Source organism: Bos taurus, chromosome 15 (assembly GCF_002263795.3).
Source record: "Bos taurus isolate L1 Dominette 01449 registration number 42190680 breed Hereford chromosome 15, ARS-UCD2.0, whole genome shotgun sequence".
Taxonomy (NCBI): domain Eukaryota; kingdom Metazoa; phylum Chordata; class Mammalia; order Artiodactyla; family Bovidae; genus Bos; species Bos taurus.
The window spans coordinates 75,989,563-76,010,603 of record NC_037342.1 but is presented as its reverse complement, the minus strand read 5'-3'; the positions used below and the strand labels follow the sequence as shown (position 1 = coordinate 76,010,603).

Genomic DNA, 21,041 nt, shown 5'->3' with positions numbered 1-21,041 from the left:
GTTACATTTAAATTGGACATCTATTTTATGTATTCAGAATATGGCCCTGAACCACTAATAGAGGTAGAAGAATCTGGGCTGTACGGATTTCTGCACAGGAAAATATTCTTTACTGTGTTTGATTTCTGAGATAAAAGGGCAACAGGTAGCATTCTCTTTCTGAATCCTGTACTTTGTTTGGTGATTCTCATTTTTTAAGAAAATAACATAGTTTGAACAAGCATAAAATGTTTGGCTAGATGTTAAAAATAAAATGATTGAAAGATAATTGACATTGAAAAGAAAAATCACATTTAATTAGTGGTTGCTCTGAGCTTAAAACTCATACTAGAGAAATTGTATTATTCATTGGTTATCATCTCTGCTTTTCACATTGCCCTTGACAATTTCCTAAGCACTCCCCAGCATTTATTCATTTGATCCTCAGCATTTTTCTGGAGCAGGCAGGACAGTATAGTTTAGTACGTCAAAGAAACGTAGAGAACTTAAATGCAAGCTAACTGGGTTCTGATTTTGGCTTCCTTCCTCTTTTATTATGGATAAATATATTATAACTACCATTCCCAGCGCGCAGTGCTCTTTTTTAGTCTCTCTCTTTGTTGATACTGTTTTGTCCCAGCATCTGGGTGTGTTACATATTGAAACACTGTAGTTCTCCAGGGACTGTTCTCTCTTGAGTAAACAGCTACACTCTTTCTTGTTTGATGCAAATTAAAGATAAGTTCTCAGGTTCCTATTAGAAGGGTTCATAGATTTAGACAAAGTTTGACTATAGTTGTCTTGGCAGTCTTTTATAGTCCTGCGTAAGGAGTTGGGGGAAGGTGGGGTTGAGTTTACCTATTAGAGCGTGAATGAACTATTATAAGAAAAAAAGTAAACTGCATTTCAATCAGGCTGTCAAATAAAAGATGTAATCCCCAATGGAAATGAGATATAAACCCCATTGATACGAATAAAAGGTCTAATCTCCTGTAGGGATGAATGTAAAATCTATTGTTGTAAATATCTGTGTGTGTGTGTGTGTGTGTGTTAAAGCAAGAATAAACCCCAAAGAATATTTTTTAATTAAAAAAGCCAAAGTCTAATAATTATCATGACATATGCATTCTCTACCATCTGTTAAGCATCCATGTAGAGAATTTTGAACTTTACAGGAAAAAACCCTGATAATTCCAACTGCTGCTGTTCCTTAATTCATCTAAATTGTACTGTACAAATTCTGTGACCCCTTGCAGAACTGTAAAATATCTGTGTTCCCAACTCTCTAAGACCAAACAAATCCGCTTTAGTAGACAATATACACAGTTCATGTATTAGATGAGGTATAGATACTATGTGGCCAAACAGGTAGTGTTTCTCAAGAATATATTCCTTTTAAAAGAGGCTTGTAAGGTTAGATGCTATTTGTCTAATTCTAATGCTGAAACTGAATGACAGAGTGTTTGGGGGAAACCTCCTAGTGCCTTACAAAATGAATGAAATGTAATTATTTTTATCTGAGTATATATAAATATATATTTAAATACATGTGTGTATTTTATCTATCCATCCATATTTTCCTTTTGGCTGGTCTGTGCAGTTTACTGGATCTTGGTTCCACAACCAGGGATTGAACCTAGGTCCCAGTGGTAAAGGCCTGAGTCCTACCGGCTGGACCACCGAGGAATTCCCCTAAGTATGTTTTTGTAAATGCTGCCTCCAATATTCCTCCTTCTGCTCCCCTGTCTGAATTCTATTCTGCGTGTCTCCCCTGAACATTCCCTCTAATAACTTCAGTATGTATCTTCCCATTAAATTTCAGTTTTAACATCAAGAAGGAACTTATTTTGAGTTTATTGCTTCTTTTCCTTTTTTTGTTGTTGTTCTTGATAAAATGGTGGAATCGTCACTTAATTTTCTATTTCCTTTAAATAGCATGTAGCTTTTACTCTGGATTGTAATTTTGTCATTGATGTTATGCCAGTAACATACCGTGTTCTTTAGAGAATAATTACATGGCAGCATTCTGAAGACTCATCTGATCTTTCTACCTTTTCACTGTTATTGAGTATTGGTGTTGCTTATAAATACAGTTGATTAATTCTCAGTTGGACAGTAGAAAGGGTTCTTTTCTCTTTCTAAATTCTGAGTTTATTAGCAAATGTAAATTTCTCCATGTTAGTTTTTCTGCACACAAAAAACTTAGTAACCTGTTTTCATTTGTGCAGTTGGTAAGTGTGAAGACCTGGAAATTTTTTCATTGCATTTTAGGTATGAAGATAGGTAAAGTTTTTCTCTTGATTTTCTGGATTTGTGAAAAGTTACATGTCTCTATCAGTTTTTGGTATGAAGAGGCAGGGCTATATTTTCTGATTGTGTGGTTGATCAGGGAGGAAAAAAGATGAAGTTTTAAGGGAATGCTGTGTGAGAAGATGTTTGAGTGGGTGTAGCCCTCTCATAACTGTACACGAACAGGTAACGCTGAGTGAAACACAAGTGAGCTGAGCGACTGTGTGGAAAAACAGAGCCTTGAAGCACAGTGTCCAGTTGTGGAGGGCAGTGCTTGTGTCTGGAGTTGCTCTTGAGTGAGGCTTTCTGAAATTTGTGTGAGGGTTTGATGGGAATAAATTTGTGGCTTGAGTGGAAGAGTAGGCTGATCTTCCACCGTTCCATCTACCTTGTGTGTTGACAAAGGCCATGGCACTTGGAGTGACTGACTTACATAGCAGAAAAATGAGCCCAATTTTCTGTTGAATTGACCTATAAACTTCTGTGTTTTTCCTTGGGGTCTGTCTTGCTCTCATGTGAGCACGTTGATAGTATTACGGAATGTCACAATATTTATCACAGTGACTACCTGTCTCAGAAACTGTGACTTCATGTGTCAGGGACTCTGAACGCTTCTGCCTGAACAAGCCCTGGTGAAACCTAGTGATGCGAGTGTCAAGGGAATCGGAGGCGTGGAATCACATGCTGGGTTTCTGGAGCACTTCTTGACAGATGAATTGAAGGGGGCAGTACTAGCCATTCTGGATGTCTGGCACACTGGCCTGTTGTTTATAGAAAATGTATTAAGGAGAGAAGATAGCACATTGTTCACTTTTTCTCTCTCCTTTCTGCCTTCACTCTTTCCAGCTTTTCCTTTTCCAGTTCTTTTGTCCTTCTTCTCCTCCCTCCTTTTTGCTGCTGCTGCTGCTGCTGTGTCGCTTCAGTCGTGTCCGACTCTGTGCGACCCCATAGACGGCAGGCCACCAGGCTCCGCCGTCCCTGGGATTCTCCAGGCAAGAATCCTGGAGTGGATTGCCATTTCCTTCTCCAATGCATGGAAGTGAAAAGTGAAAGTGAAGTCGCTCAGTCATGTCCGACTCTTAGTGACCCCATGGAGTACAGCCCATCAGGCTCCTCCATCCATGGGATTTTCCAGGCAAGAGTACTGGAGTGGGGTGCCATTGCCGTCCTTTTTAGCTCTCATTAACTTGTTTTTTGTTGTTGTTCAGTTGGTAAGTCGTGTCCAACTCTTTGCAGCCCCATGGACTGCAGCACGACAGACTTCCCTGTCCCTCACTATCTCCTGGAGTTTACTCAAATTCATGTCCACTGAGTCGGTGATGCTATCTAACCATCTCATCCTCTGCTGTCCCCTTCTTTGGCCTTCGGTCTTTCCCAGCATTTAGTAAGTGACAAATAGCCAGTTTGTGAGACTTTGCCTTTTCTCGAAGCTTCAGGATAATGTTTCAAGATAATTAGCAATGTTTAAGTTGAATATATGTGAATAACATTGAAAATATCTAGTTGCTTATACCAGTATAACCTTCATCCATGACCAGCAGAAGTCATGATTTCTTTGTTTAAAACACACAATAGCAAGAGTGTATAGGCTCACTGCCTGTGAAGATGAGAGACTACTTACTTAAGAACTTTGTTTGACACCACAGGCTAAGACTTACGAAACACTGTAGCTCTATTCCCTCACTGCCACCCAGAACTGGTACAGGCCTAGATCAGGGTCTTACTGGAGTTAATGTGATTACTGTTATTTGCCAGAAGCTACAAGACTGAACTAGAACAAACCTGGATGTGGAACCTAGAAGAGCCAACTACTGCACAGGGCAGCTCTCCTTTATTCAGTTCAGTTCAGTTCAGTTCAGTCGCATCTGACTCTGCAACTCCATGAATTGCAGCACTCCAGGCCTCCCTGTCCATCACCAACTCCCGGAGTTCATTCAGACTCACGTCCATCGAGTCGGTGGTGCCATCCAGCCATCTCATCCTCTGTTGTCCCCTTGTCCTCCTGCCCCCAATCCCTCCCAGCATCAGAGTCTTTTCCAATGAGTCAGCTCTTTGCATGAGGCGGCCCAGGTACTGGAATTTCAGCTTCAGCATCATTGCTTCCAAAGAACACCCAGGACTGATCTCCTTTAGGATGGACTGATTGGATCTTGCAGTCCAAGGGACTCTCAAGAGTCTTCTCCAACACCACAGTTCAAAAGCATCAATTCTTCGGTGCTCAGCTTTCTTCACAGCTCAACTCTCACATCCATACATGACCACTGGAAAAACCATAGCCTTGACTAGATGGACCTTTGTTGGCAAAGTAATGTCTCTGCTTTTGAATATGCCATCTAGGTTGGTCATAACTTTCCTTCCAAGGAGTAAGCGTCTTTTAATTTCATGGCTGGCCCTTAAAGAGTGTGCATAGTGTCTGTGCTCATAAGAAGGAGCACCTCCACTCCAGAACTCATCTAACTTTAGATCATTGGTTTTCAGAATGCAGTGAATAGGAGTTTGACATAACGAATCAACCTGAACCTTGCTTTAAAAAAAAAAAAATCCATAGACATGCACAACTATATGCTGGATATTCTTCTCATCTTCTGGTGAACACAGCAAGGACTGCCAGGGCAATGCATTTCTGAGCGGCTCTCTGAAATATGCTAGCTAGCGCCTTCTTTCAAAGGAAGCATTACACAGCTCATGTGATCTGACCTGTGTCCAGTCTGCACAGCTCTCTATTCTTTCTTTCTTTCCCTCTTCTCAAGGACTAATAAGTTTGCAGGTGTTAGGCTCCCACTTCCCCTCCCCTCTTTGTTTCAGGCCCCGGGGGAGGGACAGTTGTAAATGCTTGGTGACTCACTGACTCCCACGGTCCTGATTCTGGTTCTGATTGGTCGTCACCTTGCTCTAGCCATATGGCTGCAGAGTACTCTAGCCTGCGTCCCTTTCTTGTTCTTTCCCCTACTGTTCCCTTCTGTTGTACAAAACAAGAGGAGTGGGTTCCGAGCTTTGTCTCTTGCTTCTAGTTTAACCCGGTTAGGCAGTAAGTGGAAGAGCACAGTGTATTTCCCAAGGATGGCTGGAGAGGAGAAAAACACCCTTTCCTTTTGTGCCTAGTATAGTAATGATTTAGTTTCCGGTGCTGTTTTTGTTCAAAGTCTGTTTTTTGGCGGATACCACATTTATGTTTGTATTGTTTCTCCTCCTCCCCCTGATCTAAGCTGAAGGTTTGTTTTTGTTTTGGTAAAGACTCTCTAGTCCCTTTCTTCAGCTGCTGGTGCTGCACTTTAACTAGTTTGTTAATATGTTTAATTAATGCTGATTAATATGTTGGGGAGGGGGACTGAAAGCAGCTCTAAATAATTATTTAATTGTTGCATGTCTAAATGTTGTGGTAGTCACCAAGTAATAAAATCTACATGTGATGCTCAGAATTATCCATAGCACCACTGCTATTACTCCCATTCTCTTAAACTATATCCATTCCATTGCTCTGCCTTCTGTATTTGAGAAATAGGATTTTGAAGACTTGAAAGTTATTTTTATAAGAATTTTGTATTTTTATTAATTTTCATTTTTCGTATTTTGCAGATGGGTTTCTGGAAATACTTTGAACTCTGCATCTTTCTTTTTTCTTTTTAATGTTTTAACTTCTCAGAGAGGCAGTGCTGGCAGAGTGTGAAGTACAGCCTACTCCCCCTTCACCAGCCTTTATACGATATTTTCATTACCTAAAAAGAATCAGTAAAAAAAAAAAAAAAATTTTTTTTTTTGTCAAGAATGTATTTTGTATTGGCTTAACATTAAAAAAAAATTTATTTTGTAAATATCTTAATGTTCAAGTAGGTTAAACACATAACCTGCAGGTTTGGCTTCTTTAGAGAGTATTTTGTAGTGAAGTTGGTTAGAGTCATAAGCAGGAATGTGAAAATCAGCCTGGCCCTTATGGTTTCACTTAACCCCTCATTCAGCGATCTTTATTTACTTCTTCTTCTCTATTTAAAATCTATATTAGAAAATAGCAACCTGCTTTTGTCAGAAGTAACAAACCTCAGCTGGTGAACTCACCTCAAAAGCGTAAATGAGGAGCACTGCTTAGACTTTCTTCCAGCCATTAGGGCCGGAGAGTCAGAGCCCAAGGCAGGCCCCAAACGGTCAGTGTACTTTCTCTGAGCCATTTGCCAGTCTTCAGTTCCACCGCTCCACACGCCATGTGAAGAGACATTCACTTGGCCATGTAGTTCTAGATGCAAAGTTTAGTTGCAAATGAAGTTAAGTCTGCGCCTCTGTGAAGTGTCACTTTGTTGAAATGTAGTATTATAGTAATGAAAGTTTCTGAACATACCATTTTCTTTGATTTCAGTAAAGTCAGGGAAACAAATTTATCTGAAAATTTCATCCCATATACTCAAAACCCTACTCTGCCTAAACAAAGTTTTCATAATCCTGTTACATGAGGTACCTGTTTCAGTAATTTAAAGTCTCTGTTGTGTATATCACATGGTGCTGGGATCAAGGTTTCTTAAAGTCTGTTTAATGTTTTAAAGTGGGGTACATACATGATGTTTGTTTGATTAATAAAAATTACTATGACTGGTATCTATGTTATCAGATGCAAAAGAAAAAAAATGACTAACAATGTACACCACTAATAATTCTGAGTACTTTACATGAGGCGTTTTGGTACTTGTAAGAGTCTTAAGGTTATTGTCAATTACCTCATTTTACAGAACAGGAAATTGAAGCACAGATAGGTTATGTGACTTGACCAATGTCATATAACTGGTAAGTAGCAGAACTGAAATTTGAATTGAGGCAGTGTGTCTCCAGAATCATGTGTTTACTACTACTTTAAACTGTCCTTCCAGTCCGGCACACCAAGTAATAAGAGCCAAGGAGTCTCAGCTCTGCTGTGTGCCCTCCCCTAGCTTTTCTTCTCATCTGTGGCTCAGCTTCCCTTTATATATGAAGTGTGTCTTATGCCATGGGTTTCTTCTCAGTTGTCTTATCTGTTATCTAAATTTTAGATGTAACCAGTTTTAGATTTAGCTGGTTCCAGAAAAGTTGTCAGGGGCATATAATTGCTGCCTATTTCTCTACAGCTGATAGAACAATATTCTAATAGATTTTATTCTTTTTTGTCCTCATTTGGTAGAAAAGAGTAGTTGAACAGCTACGGAAGAACCTGATAGTAAAGCAAGAACAACCAGACAAGTTCCAAATACAGCCATTGCCACAGTCTGAAAACAAACTACAAACAGCACAGCAGCAGCCACTGCAGCAGCTACAGCAGCAGCAGCACCACCACCACCACGCGCAGGCGGCTGCGTCCTCCCCCGGCCTGACCGCACCGCAGGTATGCGTGTGGACCGGCACCCCGCGCTTCATGCCGTGGGCTGAGTTGTCACTGGTCACGGAGAGCTAGGTCCTGTTTCAGCCTGCACTAGCAAGCTGAACTAGCACTGAGCAGAAGTTCTTTTGGTTACTTTTTTATACTGTGTCTGGGATAACAATCACTTGGAATTCATCGGCAGAAAGAAATAACATTACCAAAGAGTAAAAGTTAAAATGATTTCCCATGTGTCCAAAGAAGGGGAAAAGGTAATCAAAGAAAAGTCATGTCTCTGTATTAGAGCAGAATTAAAGTCTTATTTTGAATTTCTGAAAGTGTTTATTTACACTTGTTCTAAATGTCTCTGTGACTTGACATCCTCAAGAATGGTTTTTCTGGAATGCTTAGCAGTTGGTGTGGAAATATTCCAGGATCAATGCCCATGGGACCAGTAGAAAGAGGCATTTAGAAGGTGATATATTTCATAGAAATGAAATATTCACTTCCAAGTTCATATTCATCTCATATGAGAATATGTATTTGTTCTCATACAGTGAAGGAAATCTGAAATGGAAGCTACAAGTCAAAAATAGTGCTGAGGAGTGGAAAGCTTAAGAACATTCTAATTGGTGTAGCTGTGCAAATAAATGATTTTACTGAAAAAGGCATTTATACTACCACATAATGTAAGAATATTAAGGCATTCAGGACACACAGAAAAGGATGTATTTAGAAATGATTCAATTAAGAGAAGTAATCAAGCTTGATCTCCACACTCTTATATGTAGTGTGGGCATACCTTTTAAATTGGGACTCTTCAGCAGTGGCTCCTGGTCTTTGGAGGTCACAGACTCCTCTGAGACTCTGTGAAGCCATGGATTTCCTCCCCGGAAAAATACACATTCACACCTAATACAGTCATTTTTGCACATGGTTTCAAGGATTTGGGGATCTTCTGAAACCTAAGCATAGACACCGCTCACCCACCAACACCATCTCCACCATATCTTTATATGTAGAGCAAAAGAGTATAGTTTACTTGGTTAGTCACTGTTTATGTACAGTTGGACTGGTTCATACACAATATTTTGCAAATGCAAAAAAATACTTATAAAAATACTGAAGATACATTTGACAGAGGTTGTAACGTTATACTGGCACTCTCCTAAGGGCTTTACATGTACAATGTGCACAGTCCTCACCCCAGCCCTCCTAGGACAGTATTATTATTATTATCTCTGATTTCTAGAGAAGAAAACTAAGGCATAGAGAAATTAGTAATTGCCTAAAATCATGTGAATGTTACGTGGTAGAGCAAAGATTTGAACCCAGACATTCTGACTGAAAAACCTGTCCATTTGCTACTCTAAACTGCTATACAATGTCCAAAAGAGAAATACTAACATTATATAAAAGGCCAAAGAAGGAAAAATGAAGAGTCCTCATTGTAAATCAGGTAGCTAGAGTGGCCTGCATCATTTTTACCCTGATCTCTAAAGCTATTTGGAAATGAGGCATTCAAACTGACTTTAAAACCCCCCTGACCAGGACTTGCATTTCTTCTAAAAGGTTGTCTATCAGTTTACTTCTTTTGGAGTTTTTAACAGAGTTGGATTGGTTGTTCTCTTTCCAAAGTACAGTTTGATCAGAAAGTGTTTACATGGAAGGAGTTTTTTTAGAATTCATTGTTTCCTGGTACTAGGAGTTTTCTCTATTAATCCATGGAAACTTCTTCTTCAAGTACCATTCGATATTGCACAAATCAGAGGAAATACTTACCTAATACTTAAACAATAGCTATTCCCTTCCCTGGTAATCTGAGTTCTGTACTGGTTTGGGATGGCAATAGTAAGGGGCCTGGGGCTATTCCCAAAACTGTGGCCGCTCCATCTGGTAGCCTATCTGATATTTTAACTGATTTAGCTAAGCTTGTTTTATATTGCCTTTTTTTTTTTTACGATAAAAGCTAAAAGATCTTCAAGTTTGGGGGTTTTGTTTTTATGGTAAACTGTCCATCATTATTTATTGGGTGCTCCTTATATGCTGGCTTTTAGTACAGAGAGGTAGTAATGTCTTGGCAACTGAACAACAGCAATGTCCCTGCCTAGACTCTGGTAAACTGTGATAATTCTTTTCATTAATTATGTAAATATTGATTGAGTCTCTACTATATGCAAGCCCAGTGCTGGGCACTGGAGAGGACAGATTCATAAATAAGATAGGGTTTCTGTCTTCAAGAACTTAAAAAATCCAGAAGAGAGGAAGATGTAAACAGCTAACAAGAAAAAAATGAAAACACCAATGAGGAGCTGTGAAAATACCCAAGGACAGTAATATTGACCAGAGGGATCAGAGAGTGCTACATAAAGAAGGTAGCTTTTGATCAGGGCTTTGACAGATAAGAGAGCTCAGTGATGGGGCAGAGGGGAAAGAGCGTCACACTGCAGAGAGAAGTGTGAACAAAAGTATGGACAGAAAGGAAATGCGTGCCTTGGGAATAGCAAGGAGGCTGTTGTGGCTGGAGCCTGGATTCCAGGAAGTGGTGGGAGGGAGATAGAGCCAGGAAGTAGGAAGAGGCTAGCTTGTGGAAGCTCTCCAACCTGTGGCAGAACTTTGGGGGTTTTTGGCAGTCATAGGGAGTCATTAAAGGTTCATGAGGTTAGGGACAAATGGGAAGTTTAATATATGGCATATACTAAATGTTTCAGTCCAGAAAGGATTAACTATAAATTTGGCGATCTGTGTAAGCAAAGAGGAGACGCTAGGAAGAGCAAGCGTTTTATTCTAAGTTGGATGATTAGCGTGTACCAAGGCTGGGGAGAGGGAGGGATGGGGGAAGGAAACCAGTTCCCTTTACTTAGCTAACTCCAGCTCATGTTTGTATGTATATTTTGAAAATTTTCCAATCTACAGAAAACAATGAAAGAACAGTTGAACACAGGTGTGCTCTTCAACTTATACTCACAACTCTGTCATTTTAAATGAATACAGATATAAAGAAGCATGCAATTAATAAAGCCAAACAGAAAATAAACCCTTAGAGACAAAAGGGAGTGGAATTCTACTGATAGCTGTCCAAGTGTACAACGGTTACCTTCCATTCAGAACTAAACCAACAATCTGAAATAGATGTGGAAGTTAATTAGAGCCCATAGTAATAATCCCTCTTAAGTTCTGATTTGTACATTGGAGCTGGTCTTTTTAAATTCAGTACCTTGTGCTTTGCAGCCACTAGCCACATGTGACTGTAAAAAACCAATAACTTAGCAAAAAAATAAAAAGATTTTGCTGTTAGTACTTCTTGCCATGTATTTTCTGCATTAACTTCTAGTTCATGCAGTTTTGGTTTTGTCCATAAAGAACCCCTTTATGAAACTGGGAAAACTGCTGTCGTCTCTTGGAAGAGATCATACTTGGACTGCATCAACCAGTCAAGGACTAATCACAGCTTCCATAAAACTAACTTTCTCTGTTTGGGGGCACCTTTCCTTTCTGTGTCTTCTCTTCCTCCTGCCAGAAAAACTCAGAGGTTTTCATTAGGTTTGGATATCAAAATATTCAGATTCTCTTTGTCATCTAAACTCAGAACTCCAGGATCAGTTTATATTCCCTCGCACTTAGAATAGAATAAGCACCAGATGAGTAAAGAGCCAACCAGTACCCGTGGCAATACCTGGTGTCAGTAAATGGTTAGCAAATGTATTCATCAGAAGCTTTTCATCAGAACATACAGTACTAGGTCTTGTGCCTTTATATTCAAAGAGAGTCACGCAGCTGCTAGAAGATAGAAGTGAAATTAGCTACAACTAAATACTTCTAAAGTAGAATAAAAATGCTAACATATGAACACACTGGTTAGAATTCAGTGCTTTTTAGTGTTGCAGTTAATGGTAAGTATATAATTCAGGTTAGTTTGGGGTTTTACTCACTTTTTAAGAATAATTAGTCAGAAAATTGATAATGACTTAACCTGAACCAAGCATATTTCAAACAGAAGTATACTGACCCTCTTTTAATGTAGTACAACATGCACAAACGTTTTTAAAATCCATGTCAGTGAGTTCTGCTGATTATAGCTTTCCTTCCACAACTCGTGGTGGTACCAGGATTGAATGCCATCTGGTGTGACTTACTCACCACTTCAAAAGTTCTGTGTATTTAAATGTTTTAAATTGAAAGATAGAACTAATATCACACTGGGTTAAAAACAGATATTAAGATAGCTGGTAATATGAAGTCAGTCCTTTTCGCTATACTACTGTAACATTTCTGATGATAAATAGCATTTCGCTTTTATTTGGTTTTCATCGCTGATAGGCAGTGGATGGCCTGCTACCTCCCAAAATAAATAATAATTTTCAGTGTTTCCCCTTTTACTCCCATTTCACACTGGAGAGGACAGTGGCAAGGAAAATAAGCCATCTTGTATCATTGACTAAGGGAAGAGGAAACATTTGGGTGATTTTAATTGTAGGCATCAATAAGGATCGCTGATTATTCTCAATATGGAATAGATGAGGTCAGCTTATTACCTTTTTTTGGTTAAAAAAAAAGGTGTTAAAAAGTTAGATAATACATGCAAGTGTATTGTCACGTGAATGTTTAAGGCAGAAAAATTACTTAGAACCAAATGACTTACTACACAAGGACTTGCATAAACACTGAAATAGAAATTCACAAAGGAATTTGTTCAGATCTATTTCAGGGAGAGTGGGGTCCTTCACCCTGGTTGAGGGGCAGTGCTTGTCCAATAGAACTTTCTGTGGTGTTGAAAACGCCACTGGCCAGTTTGGTAGCTGCTAGTCACATGTGGCTATAAATACTTTCAGAGTGGCTAGTGTCACTGAGGAACTGATATTTTAATTTTTATTTTGTTTTAATTAAATTTGAATACCCACATGTGGCTATTAGCTACGAAACTGAACAGGGCAAGTACAAAGTAAGAAGAAAAAGAAGAAATATGATAAAATGAGAACCAACAAGTTAGACCAGGTGTATTTTCATGTTTCTGAAACATCTCTGTATTGAGTGACGAGTAGCATTCGATAGATGCATGTGCCATGAAATGAGATTGTTTATATTTTCTTCTTTTGTAGCTGGCTCCTTTAGTTATGCTAGTAGAAAAATCTAGAGAAATGCAGCTCCAAAGCTGCAGAAGTGCTTGTGGAGCATCAGTGACGTCCTCTCATCTTAGTACAGACTCTGGTCTATCAGACTTTCTGAAACTCAGGTGTTTCCACCCCATCGCCTTTTTCTGGGTCTTTAATCACTTCTGCAGCAGTCCTCCAGAGAGAAGGTTGTTGATAGTGACTCATATCCCTTTGGAATCAAGAGCTGGTATTTACTATACTAGTTGGTTAATAGGTTTCATTATCTAGAATTGGGGATTTTACTGCCTTTGAGGCAACAAATTGTACTAATTCTCATGTGAGTTTCCTTTCCTCCTCTCCAAGGTGACACTCAAAAGAATTAAAATACACTGACTGTCCTTTTATCCCAGGCTTTGTGTCACAGAAGGCAGATAACCAGAATTATATGATAAGTTTCTTCATATTGATGAGGTTGTAACAGTTAGAGATGGTGTGTACCTCATTGATTTACAACTTTTACAAAGTTTAAATTGAGAGGAAGCAAAAATTTACAAAACCAGAAGAAATAGTTACACTCATATGCTCTATCTGTAAACCCACTCTTTTCCTTGTTGAAAATCCTGCAGCACATTATCTTGCAGTTATTACTATAAACAGACTTGAAGCTAAATTTGAGAACTCTGACAAACTTGACATTGTCTTGCCCTGTAGTAAGAACTGTGCTCTGTGTACACAAAAGATATGTTACACCAAAAAGCTTGACTGATTATGAGAACCATTGCTTTGTTTTCTTCTGGAGGTTAGCATTTTGTTTAGTGGGATGACACTTCAGTGTCCTAATATCTGTTCTCCATGTCTCCTAGAAGACTGTAACTACAGCTTCTATGATTACCACAAAGACACTACCTCTCGTCTTGAAAGCAGCAACTGCGACCATGCCTGCCTCTGTTGTGGGCCAGAGACCTACCATTGCTATGGTGACCGCCATCAACAGTCAGAAGGCTGTGCTCAGCACTGATGTGCAGAACACACCAGTCAACCTCCAGACGTCTAGTAAGGTCACTGGGCCTGGGGCAGAGGCTGTCCAAATTGTGGCAAAAAACACAGTCACTCTGGTAAGCCAGCAGCTGCTACTTATGTGTGCCCACATGAGAGGGTTCAGGCTATGCATTTGTAGACCTATATCCATGTTATACTCCTGCTGGATTTTTCAGTCTCCATCAGTCTTCTACCATTACCAAACTTGCCTTTGGGGCTGACGAAGGAATATGGCATTCCTACTATCTATAGGGGTTAGGGTTAGGATTAGGGTTTCTATAGGGGCTTCCCTGGTGGCTCAGTCAGTAAAGAATATACTTGCAATGCAGAAGACCTGGGTTCAGTCCCTGGGTTGTTAGGAAGATGCCCTGAGGAGGGCATGGCAACCCACTCTAGTACTTGAGGCTTCCCTGGTGGCTCAGACAGTAAAGAGTCTTCAGTGCGGGAGGCCCAGGTTCAATCCCTGGGTTGGGCAGATCCCGTGGAGAAGGAAATGGAAACCCACTCTAGTATTCTTGCCTGGAAAATCCCATGGACCGAGGAGCCTGGCAGGCTGCAGTTAATAGGGTTGTGAAGAGTCGGACATGACTGAGCGACTAACACACACACACACTATCTAAATAACTGTAGAGGTGTCCTGACACCAAGGATGGCCAAAATACGACTTGACTTAAAGGGGGGAAACGCCCTTCACAGAGGCATTTACGCGGCTTCATGTAGCTGTCCCTCTGTCCTATCCACAGTCCTCCCTGTGAAACTTGAGTGCGCTGGTGCTGTCCTCCTAGTTCAGGGGGAAGGCCCTGCTCATTTTTTTTAGTTCACTCTTCCTTGAAATTGCACCCAGGAAGTACTGGAGTTAGTTGGGGCACTTTAAAAATGTTTAAGACACACAAATAACAGTGTCCATTCCAAGGTCCATCAGAAAAAAACGACCTCTGGAAGGAAGAAGTTCTTGAACAAAAATTGTTCTTGAGATTTCTAGGATAAAGCCATCTAAAACCCAATGTTTTCAGAATATATCCAAATTGCAGTTTAAAAGTCTGTTCTTAAAGTGGAAGCTAAAGGCTCTTGGTGGCTTTCGAATGATGACCAGTGGTGAGTGAAGCTAGAGGGCCTTAAAGGGAAGCTCTGCTGCTTACCCAGGAATCTTCAGGGAACCAGCCAAATAACTCAGCCAGATGCTGAGAGTTAGAGAATTCTTTGTAGGAAGAAAGCCATTCACTGTTAGGTAAAACTCTTATATTAGGAAAAAGCCCATCTGTCCAGGCTGCAAATTTGATTTTACTTTGGAATCAGTGTTGACTTTTAAAATACACAAGTACAAGAGTTCTTGAATGTCAAAGGAAAGCATCTAAGATTGCCGAGTCTGTTATGTTCTACATTAGAGGTATAAGGAAACAAATGTGATTGGTTCACTTTATGGGGCAAAGCATGCAAGCAGGAGAGTAAGAAAGTTTCTTAAGGTGATGTTAATTCAGATGGTTAATTCTCCAGTGAAAGCTTGTAGAAAATAATGTCTGATCGAGAGAATAGTGATGCTGAAAATCCTTTAAGAATACTGAGCTTTAGCACTATTTACAATAGCCAGGACGACGGAAGCAACCTAAATGTCCATCGATATCTGAATGGATAAAGAAGATGTGGTACATGTATACAATAGAATATTACTCAGCCATAAAAAGAAACAAAATTGAGTCATTTGTAGTGATGTGGATGGACCTAGCGTCTGTCATATAGAGTGAAGTAAGTTAGAGAAAAATATCACATTTTAACGCATATATATGGAATCTAGAAAAATAGCACCAATGAACGTATTTACAGGGTAGGAATGAGACACAGATGTAGAGAATGGACACGTGGCCACGGGAGGGGGAGGGTGGGGTGAATCGGAAGAGTAGCAGTGACGTGCGTACACGACCATGTGGGACAGAGAGCTAGTGGGAGGCTGCGCACAGCACAGGGAGCTCAGCTCGGTGCTCTGTGACGACCTTGAGGTGTGGGAGGGACGCTCAGGAGCGGGGAGGATATGTGTATACATATAGCTGATCAATTTGTTGTATAGCAGAAACTAACACACATTGTAAAGCAATTATACTCAAAAAAAAGGATGCCTAGCTTTTATTTTATATTGAGTAATGATTTTCCCCTCTGATTTGTCTTTCTCATTTTTTTTTAGCAGGTTCAGGCAACACCTCCTCAGCCCATCAAAGTACCACAGTTTATCCCCCCTCCTAGACTCACTCCACGTCCAAACTTTCTTCCACAGGTAAGTATATCAGTGCCAAGCCCAGTGACAGGTTAGGTGAGACAAGAATCCTTGTGGACCCTTAAGAAGCAGCCTATAATGTACTTGTCAATTCAGCTGTATTCAGATCCCACTTAGCAAAAGATTCTAGCTGCAGATCCCTATACCATGAAGAAGGCTTTTTTTTTGGCCACACAGCATATGGGTTCTTAGTTCCCTGACCAGGATTTGAACCCTTGCCCATTGCAGTGGAAGTATGGAGTCTTAACCACTGGACCACCAGGGAAGTCCCTCAGAAGAAGCTTATGTTATCATCAGGGGGTTTTTTTTAGCAATGACAAAAGGCTGTAGCAGAGGGATGTATGGAAAGGGAAACTGTCCTAAGTTTAAAATAATTAAGATAGCGCCATTTTTAACCTTATGACATCAACTTACTGCAAGAATTTAGCCAGAACTGCCTGTCAATGGGGAAGGAATGCAGTTCTCCCTTCTCTCCCCCACCACTGAACCCCATATGCTGAGGCGAGTAGGGAGGAGACAGTAGCAAGCCAACTAGTAGAAAGCATTCTGTTCCCTGGGAAGTGATGGCACTGAGCCTTATACTGAAACCCAAAGTCTTGCTAACAAAGACTTAGGCTAGGAAGCTACTAGGGAGCCCAGACCCAAGCAGCACTGCCCGTATTCTCATGAGAGCACTCCTCCAGCAATTGGGCTGAACTCACCATTTTCGTGACAGACTACCAGGATTGTCCCAGTATGGGTTTTGACGGGGAGTTGCCTTGCCTGGTAGAAAGATTGGGTATTCCTATCTGAAGCCTTAGCTTTCAGACAGAGAGAGAAGGGCTTGAAGGAAGTGAGTGGTCAGCGGCCATTAGTGATTTCTGAATTGCCTTGGGGAGGGGGATGGGCAGTGCTAACATGAGATAAATCAATAATTTATCAAGTAAATCCTTAATGCTGTAGGTATCAAAAGGGCCCTAAGAACTATGGATGTGAGGGTTTCAAGATAGTTCTCAGCCTCATGCAGCTTCCGACACACGTACGGCAATCACTGTGTCCACTGATGCTTTCAAACTGGTGCTGGAGAAGACTCCTGAGAGACCCTTGGACAGCAAGGAGATCAAATTAGCCAATCCTAAAGGAAATCAACCCTGAATATTCATTGGAAGGACTGATGCTACAGCTGAAGCTCCCATACTTTGGCCACCTGATTCGAAGAGCCAGCTTACTGGAAAAGACCCTGATGCTGGGAAAGATTGAGGGCAGGAGGAGAAGTGGGTGACAGAGGATGAGATGGTTGGATGGCATCACTGACTCAGTGGACATGAGTTTGAGCAAGCTTCAGGAGGTGGGAAGCCTGGTGTGCTTCAGTCCATGGGGTTGCAAAGAATTGGACACTTCTTAGCTACTGTACAATTGTTGGAAGTACTGTATAGTCTGAGAACACATGAGAAGGATACCCATCTCATCCGTTGAGTATTACAGAAAGTTTCCTTGAAGAGTTGACATTCAATCTTAGACCTAAAGTCCTAATGATGTTAGTTTGACATAGTTGTGGAGGAGGAATAAAAACGTGCCGGGCAGAAAGAGGAACATGTATGCAAGTCCACAGTGGTGAGAAACACATAGGCTTAAGGAACCAAAGGAAATTTGATGTGGCTGAGCGTGTGGGCCACGCGGCTGACTCAGGCTAGAGTAACAGGTGGGGATGGATAAGCCCATGGGCCAGTGCCTTGGGAACCTTGGAGGCTATATAGGAATTGGGCCTTACCTAGGAACAGTGAGGATCCATTAAATTGTTCTCAAACAAGTGCTTGGCATGATTATATTTTTGTTCTAGAAAATTCCCCCTTAACAGTGTGTAGAGAATAGATTGGTGATTGACTAGACTGGGGCAGGAAAAACCATTAGGACAGTGTCAACAATGACAATAGCTAATGTTTAGAGAATCTTACTCTATGCCACTTATTGTAGTGGGCATTTTACATGGGTTATCTATTTTAATCCTCACAACAACTCTGTGAAAGTAGATGGTGTTTTTTTTTAGATAAGAATCTAAGGTTTAGTCTGTTTTTCAAAGGGTGGGTCATGACCCATTAGTAGACTGTGAAATCAATTTGGTGGACTGTAACCAGAGTTCTTAAGTAAAATGAAGAAAACAGAAAGGAAATGTTAGAGTATGTTGCACATAGTATTGTTCCATGAGGTTTTTTAAAAATAGATGTATAGATAAATGTCTATGTCTATGTATAGATAAATATTTATGTTTACAGTGTAAAACGTATTTTCTGTTATGTATCTGCAGCACACACTATAGGGTTGTCTTAGACGCAGCTAAGTATTCAGACTCACAAGACTATCAAAGGCCACTCTCTGCACCAGTCCACTTGGAATGATATAGGACAGAAACCAGCACTTGCCAGCAAGATAGCATCAGACATTTTTCTTCAGTAGGAGTTCCTACAGGCGTCCATACAACAGTCACTATGGCTATCCAGGGACTGCTCAGGTACAGGCAAATGAGGTCTTCAACAGGACAGTAAGAGAGCCTCCCTGGCACAGAAGCCTTATGCCTCTCAGGAGCCCAGTGTATCTTGCAATAATTCATAGGTATGGCTTTCAAGGTCCCCGCAGTGGACATGCCCGGTTATAAGAGTCACCCCATTTTAGGAAGCCCAAAGCATGGTGTCTGATCTTTTTTTTCAAAAGTGTTTATAGCAAATTTCTCTCTGTGGTTTTTGCAAGTAATGGAAATAGTAGATTTGATTTAGCAACAAGAGGTCATTTTTACCATAAGCAGTGTTCCTACTAACATAGTTGGCATTCTTCTGTTATCAGACTTCCAGGGGTGTACAGCTAGAGTTAACTGAAGGTCAAATTCTTATGTATAAGGAGAAAGGATTTTGCCTCCAGTCACAATTTAGAAAGTTTAAAAAATACTGGCTTAGAGAGATCAGGTATGCTACCTTAGGTTACGCAGCTAACTAGTAAGTGGTAGAACCAGGATTTGAACACAGGCAAGGATAATCCCACGTTTTAATCACAGTTTTCTGCCACTGTTTCAGTAAAATGACACAGCTAGTGTAGTGGCAGTGAGGACAGAAAAGTAGACATATTTGAGAAGGATTTAGGAAGCAGAGGTAGAGTGGAAGCATTAGGAATGATTCTGAAGGTTTTTTTTTTTTTTCTTCTAGGGTACATTTACTGAGGTAATGATTATAAGAAGAAAGGATTGGAAGAAGTTGATGAGTTTTAGACATGTTGATTTTAAACTTCTTGTGAAATTTCCAAGTAGAGATGTATAACAGAGAGATGAACAAATGATTCTGAAGTTCAGGAAATGTCTGGTCCTAAGATTTAAGTGTGGAAGTCTTCAATATGTAGATAGTAATTGAAGCCATAGGATGCGTGAGAATTCCCAGGAGTGAGGACATTGGGAAGTAAAGGGGTTCCAGGACAAAACCCTGAGAAATAGTTATATTTTGGATTGAGCAGAGGCAGAGGAAGCCCCAAAGGAGACCTAGAGAAGGACTGGCTGAGAACGGGGAGTTAGAGGGCCAGAGATGAGAGTGAACTAAAGCTGTGGGCATGAAGAAAGTTAGGATGCGAGTTCAGGACACTGGCAGTGTGATTACCATTGCTAGGCACAAGTTCTGGGTGGGACCAGTCTCTGGATTAGGCATCTGACCTCAGCCTGAAGAGGTGGCATGGTGTAGGAGAGGGAGCTATGGTTTGGAATCAGAAAATCTACATTCTAGGATAGCATCTGGATCCTCTTAAGAGCCAATGCATCTCTGTAATAATATGTATCCTGAGATCTGTAGAATTGATCATTCTAAAGTGGCTATCAATAAATATTTGTACTGAATACCATTTCACATATATAGTGTAGAAGATCTGGCAGTGTCTAAAGCGTATAGGACTTGAGAAGTTTAAGTAATACGATAATTGTTCTTTCTTTCTCCATAGGTTCGACCCAAGCCTGTGGCCCAGAATAACATTCCTATTGCCCCAGCACCTCCTCCCATGCTCGCAGCTCCTCAGCTTATCCAGAGGCCCGTCATGTTGACCAAGTTCACCCCCACGACCCTCCCTACCTCCCAGAATTCTATCCACCCCGTCCGTGTCGTCAATGGGCAGACTGCAACCATAGCCAAAACGTTCCCCATGGCCCAGCTCACCAGCATTGTGATAGCTACTCCAGGGACCAGACTCGCTGGACCTCAGACTGTACAGCTTAGCAAGCCAAGCCTTGAAAAACAGGTACAGGCTCAGTGTGCACCTGCTTTGGGCAGTAGCTTTGCCGTTGAGGCTGGGCAGCCTGTAAGGGGTCTTTATCTTCTCAAAGGCTCTTTATCTCAGCACCACTGTTAGTTGCTTATCAGGAGATAATTTATCCACAGTACAAAAGGGCCATTCTTACTGAAGAAAGTTGGGGTTGCTTTACGCACCATCTCCTTGTAGGTGGATTCTGATTCTTGTGTGGGTGAGCTCCCCCTGCTGGTTCAGAAGCAGAAATTCACAGATGAGTTCTACTGCCCTCAGTCAGGAAGCACAGATAAGGAAGTAAACAGAAAATGCCATGTTCCTTTCTGCCCAGTGAGAATCCAGATGAGGATATCACTATAAAAGTCAGGAAGAATAAACAAAACAAGGAAAAGAATTTCTTTACAAAGATTTTCCCTGTCTCTCACAGACAATGAGGAGCCAATGAAAAATTAAGATTTCTAAAAGCGTTCTTTTAACTCTAGAGGTTACAGACATTTAGCTCAAATATTGAAGCCTTTCATTTATATTTCTAAAATCAGATTTTGTGTCAGAAATGCAAGTCTATAGAACTAAACCTCCAAGAATACATAAGGGTTCTATGACAGAAAGAGTTTTAAAACCAAGAAGAAGGATTTATAGGCAGTCACCATACTCTATTTAAAGAAAAACCAATGACAAGAAAGACTTTTGCAAAGAAAAGCTCTTTTAAGAAGGTTGCTTTAAAAAGTCATTGACCTATTTCTAATTGCTCAGGCTTGAGTTCTCATTCATCTGAAAATAGTCTCTGGTGATCCTGAATCTTCTGCTTCTGGGT

The 21,041-nt window shown here is 40.6% G+C and overlaps 1 protein-coding gene across 36 annotated transcripts in view; it reads left to right on the top strand.

Annotated features, from left to right (window-relative positions):
- The window catches only part of PHF21A (PHD finger protein 21A), a 192,180-nt gene that overhangs the window by 138,299 nt on the left and 32,840 nt on the right, over positions 1-21,041 (top strand). For 27 of the 36 annotated variants that reach the window (XM_059874641.1, XM_059874635.1, XM_059874638.1 and 24 more), the window contains 4 exons: positions 7,409-7,609; positions 13,539-13,790; positions 15,890-15,979; positions 19,928-20,221. In XM_059874641.1, coding sequence (XP_059730624.1) covers positions 7,409-7,609; positions 13,539-13,790; positions 15,890-15,979; positions 19,928-20,221 — 837 coding nt within the window. The remainder of the gene's footprint in view (positions 1-7,408; positions 7,610-13,538; positions 13,791-15,889; positions 15,980-19,927; positions 20,222-21,041) is intronic. The other 9 variants (XM_024975160.2, XM_024975167.2, XM_024975156.2 and 6 more) reach the window with 3 other exon arrangements.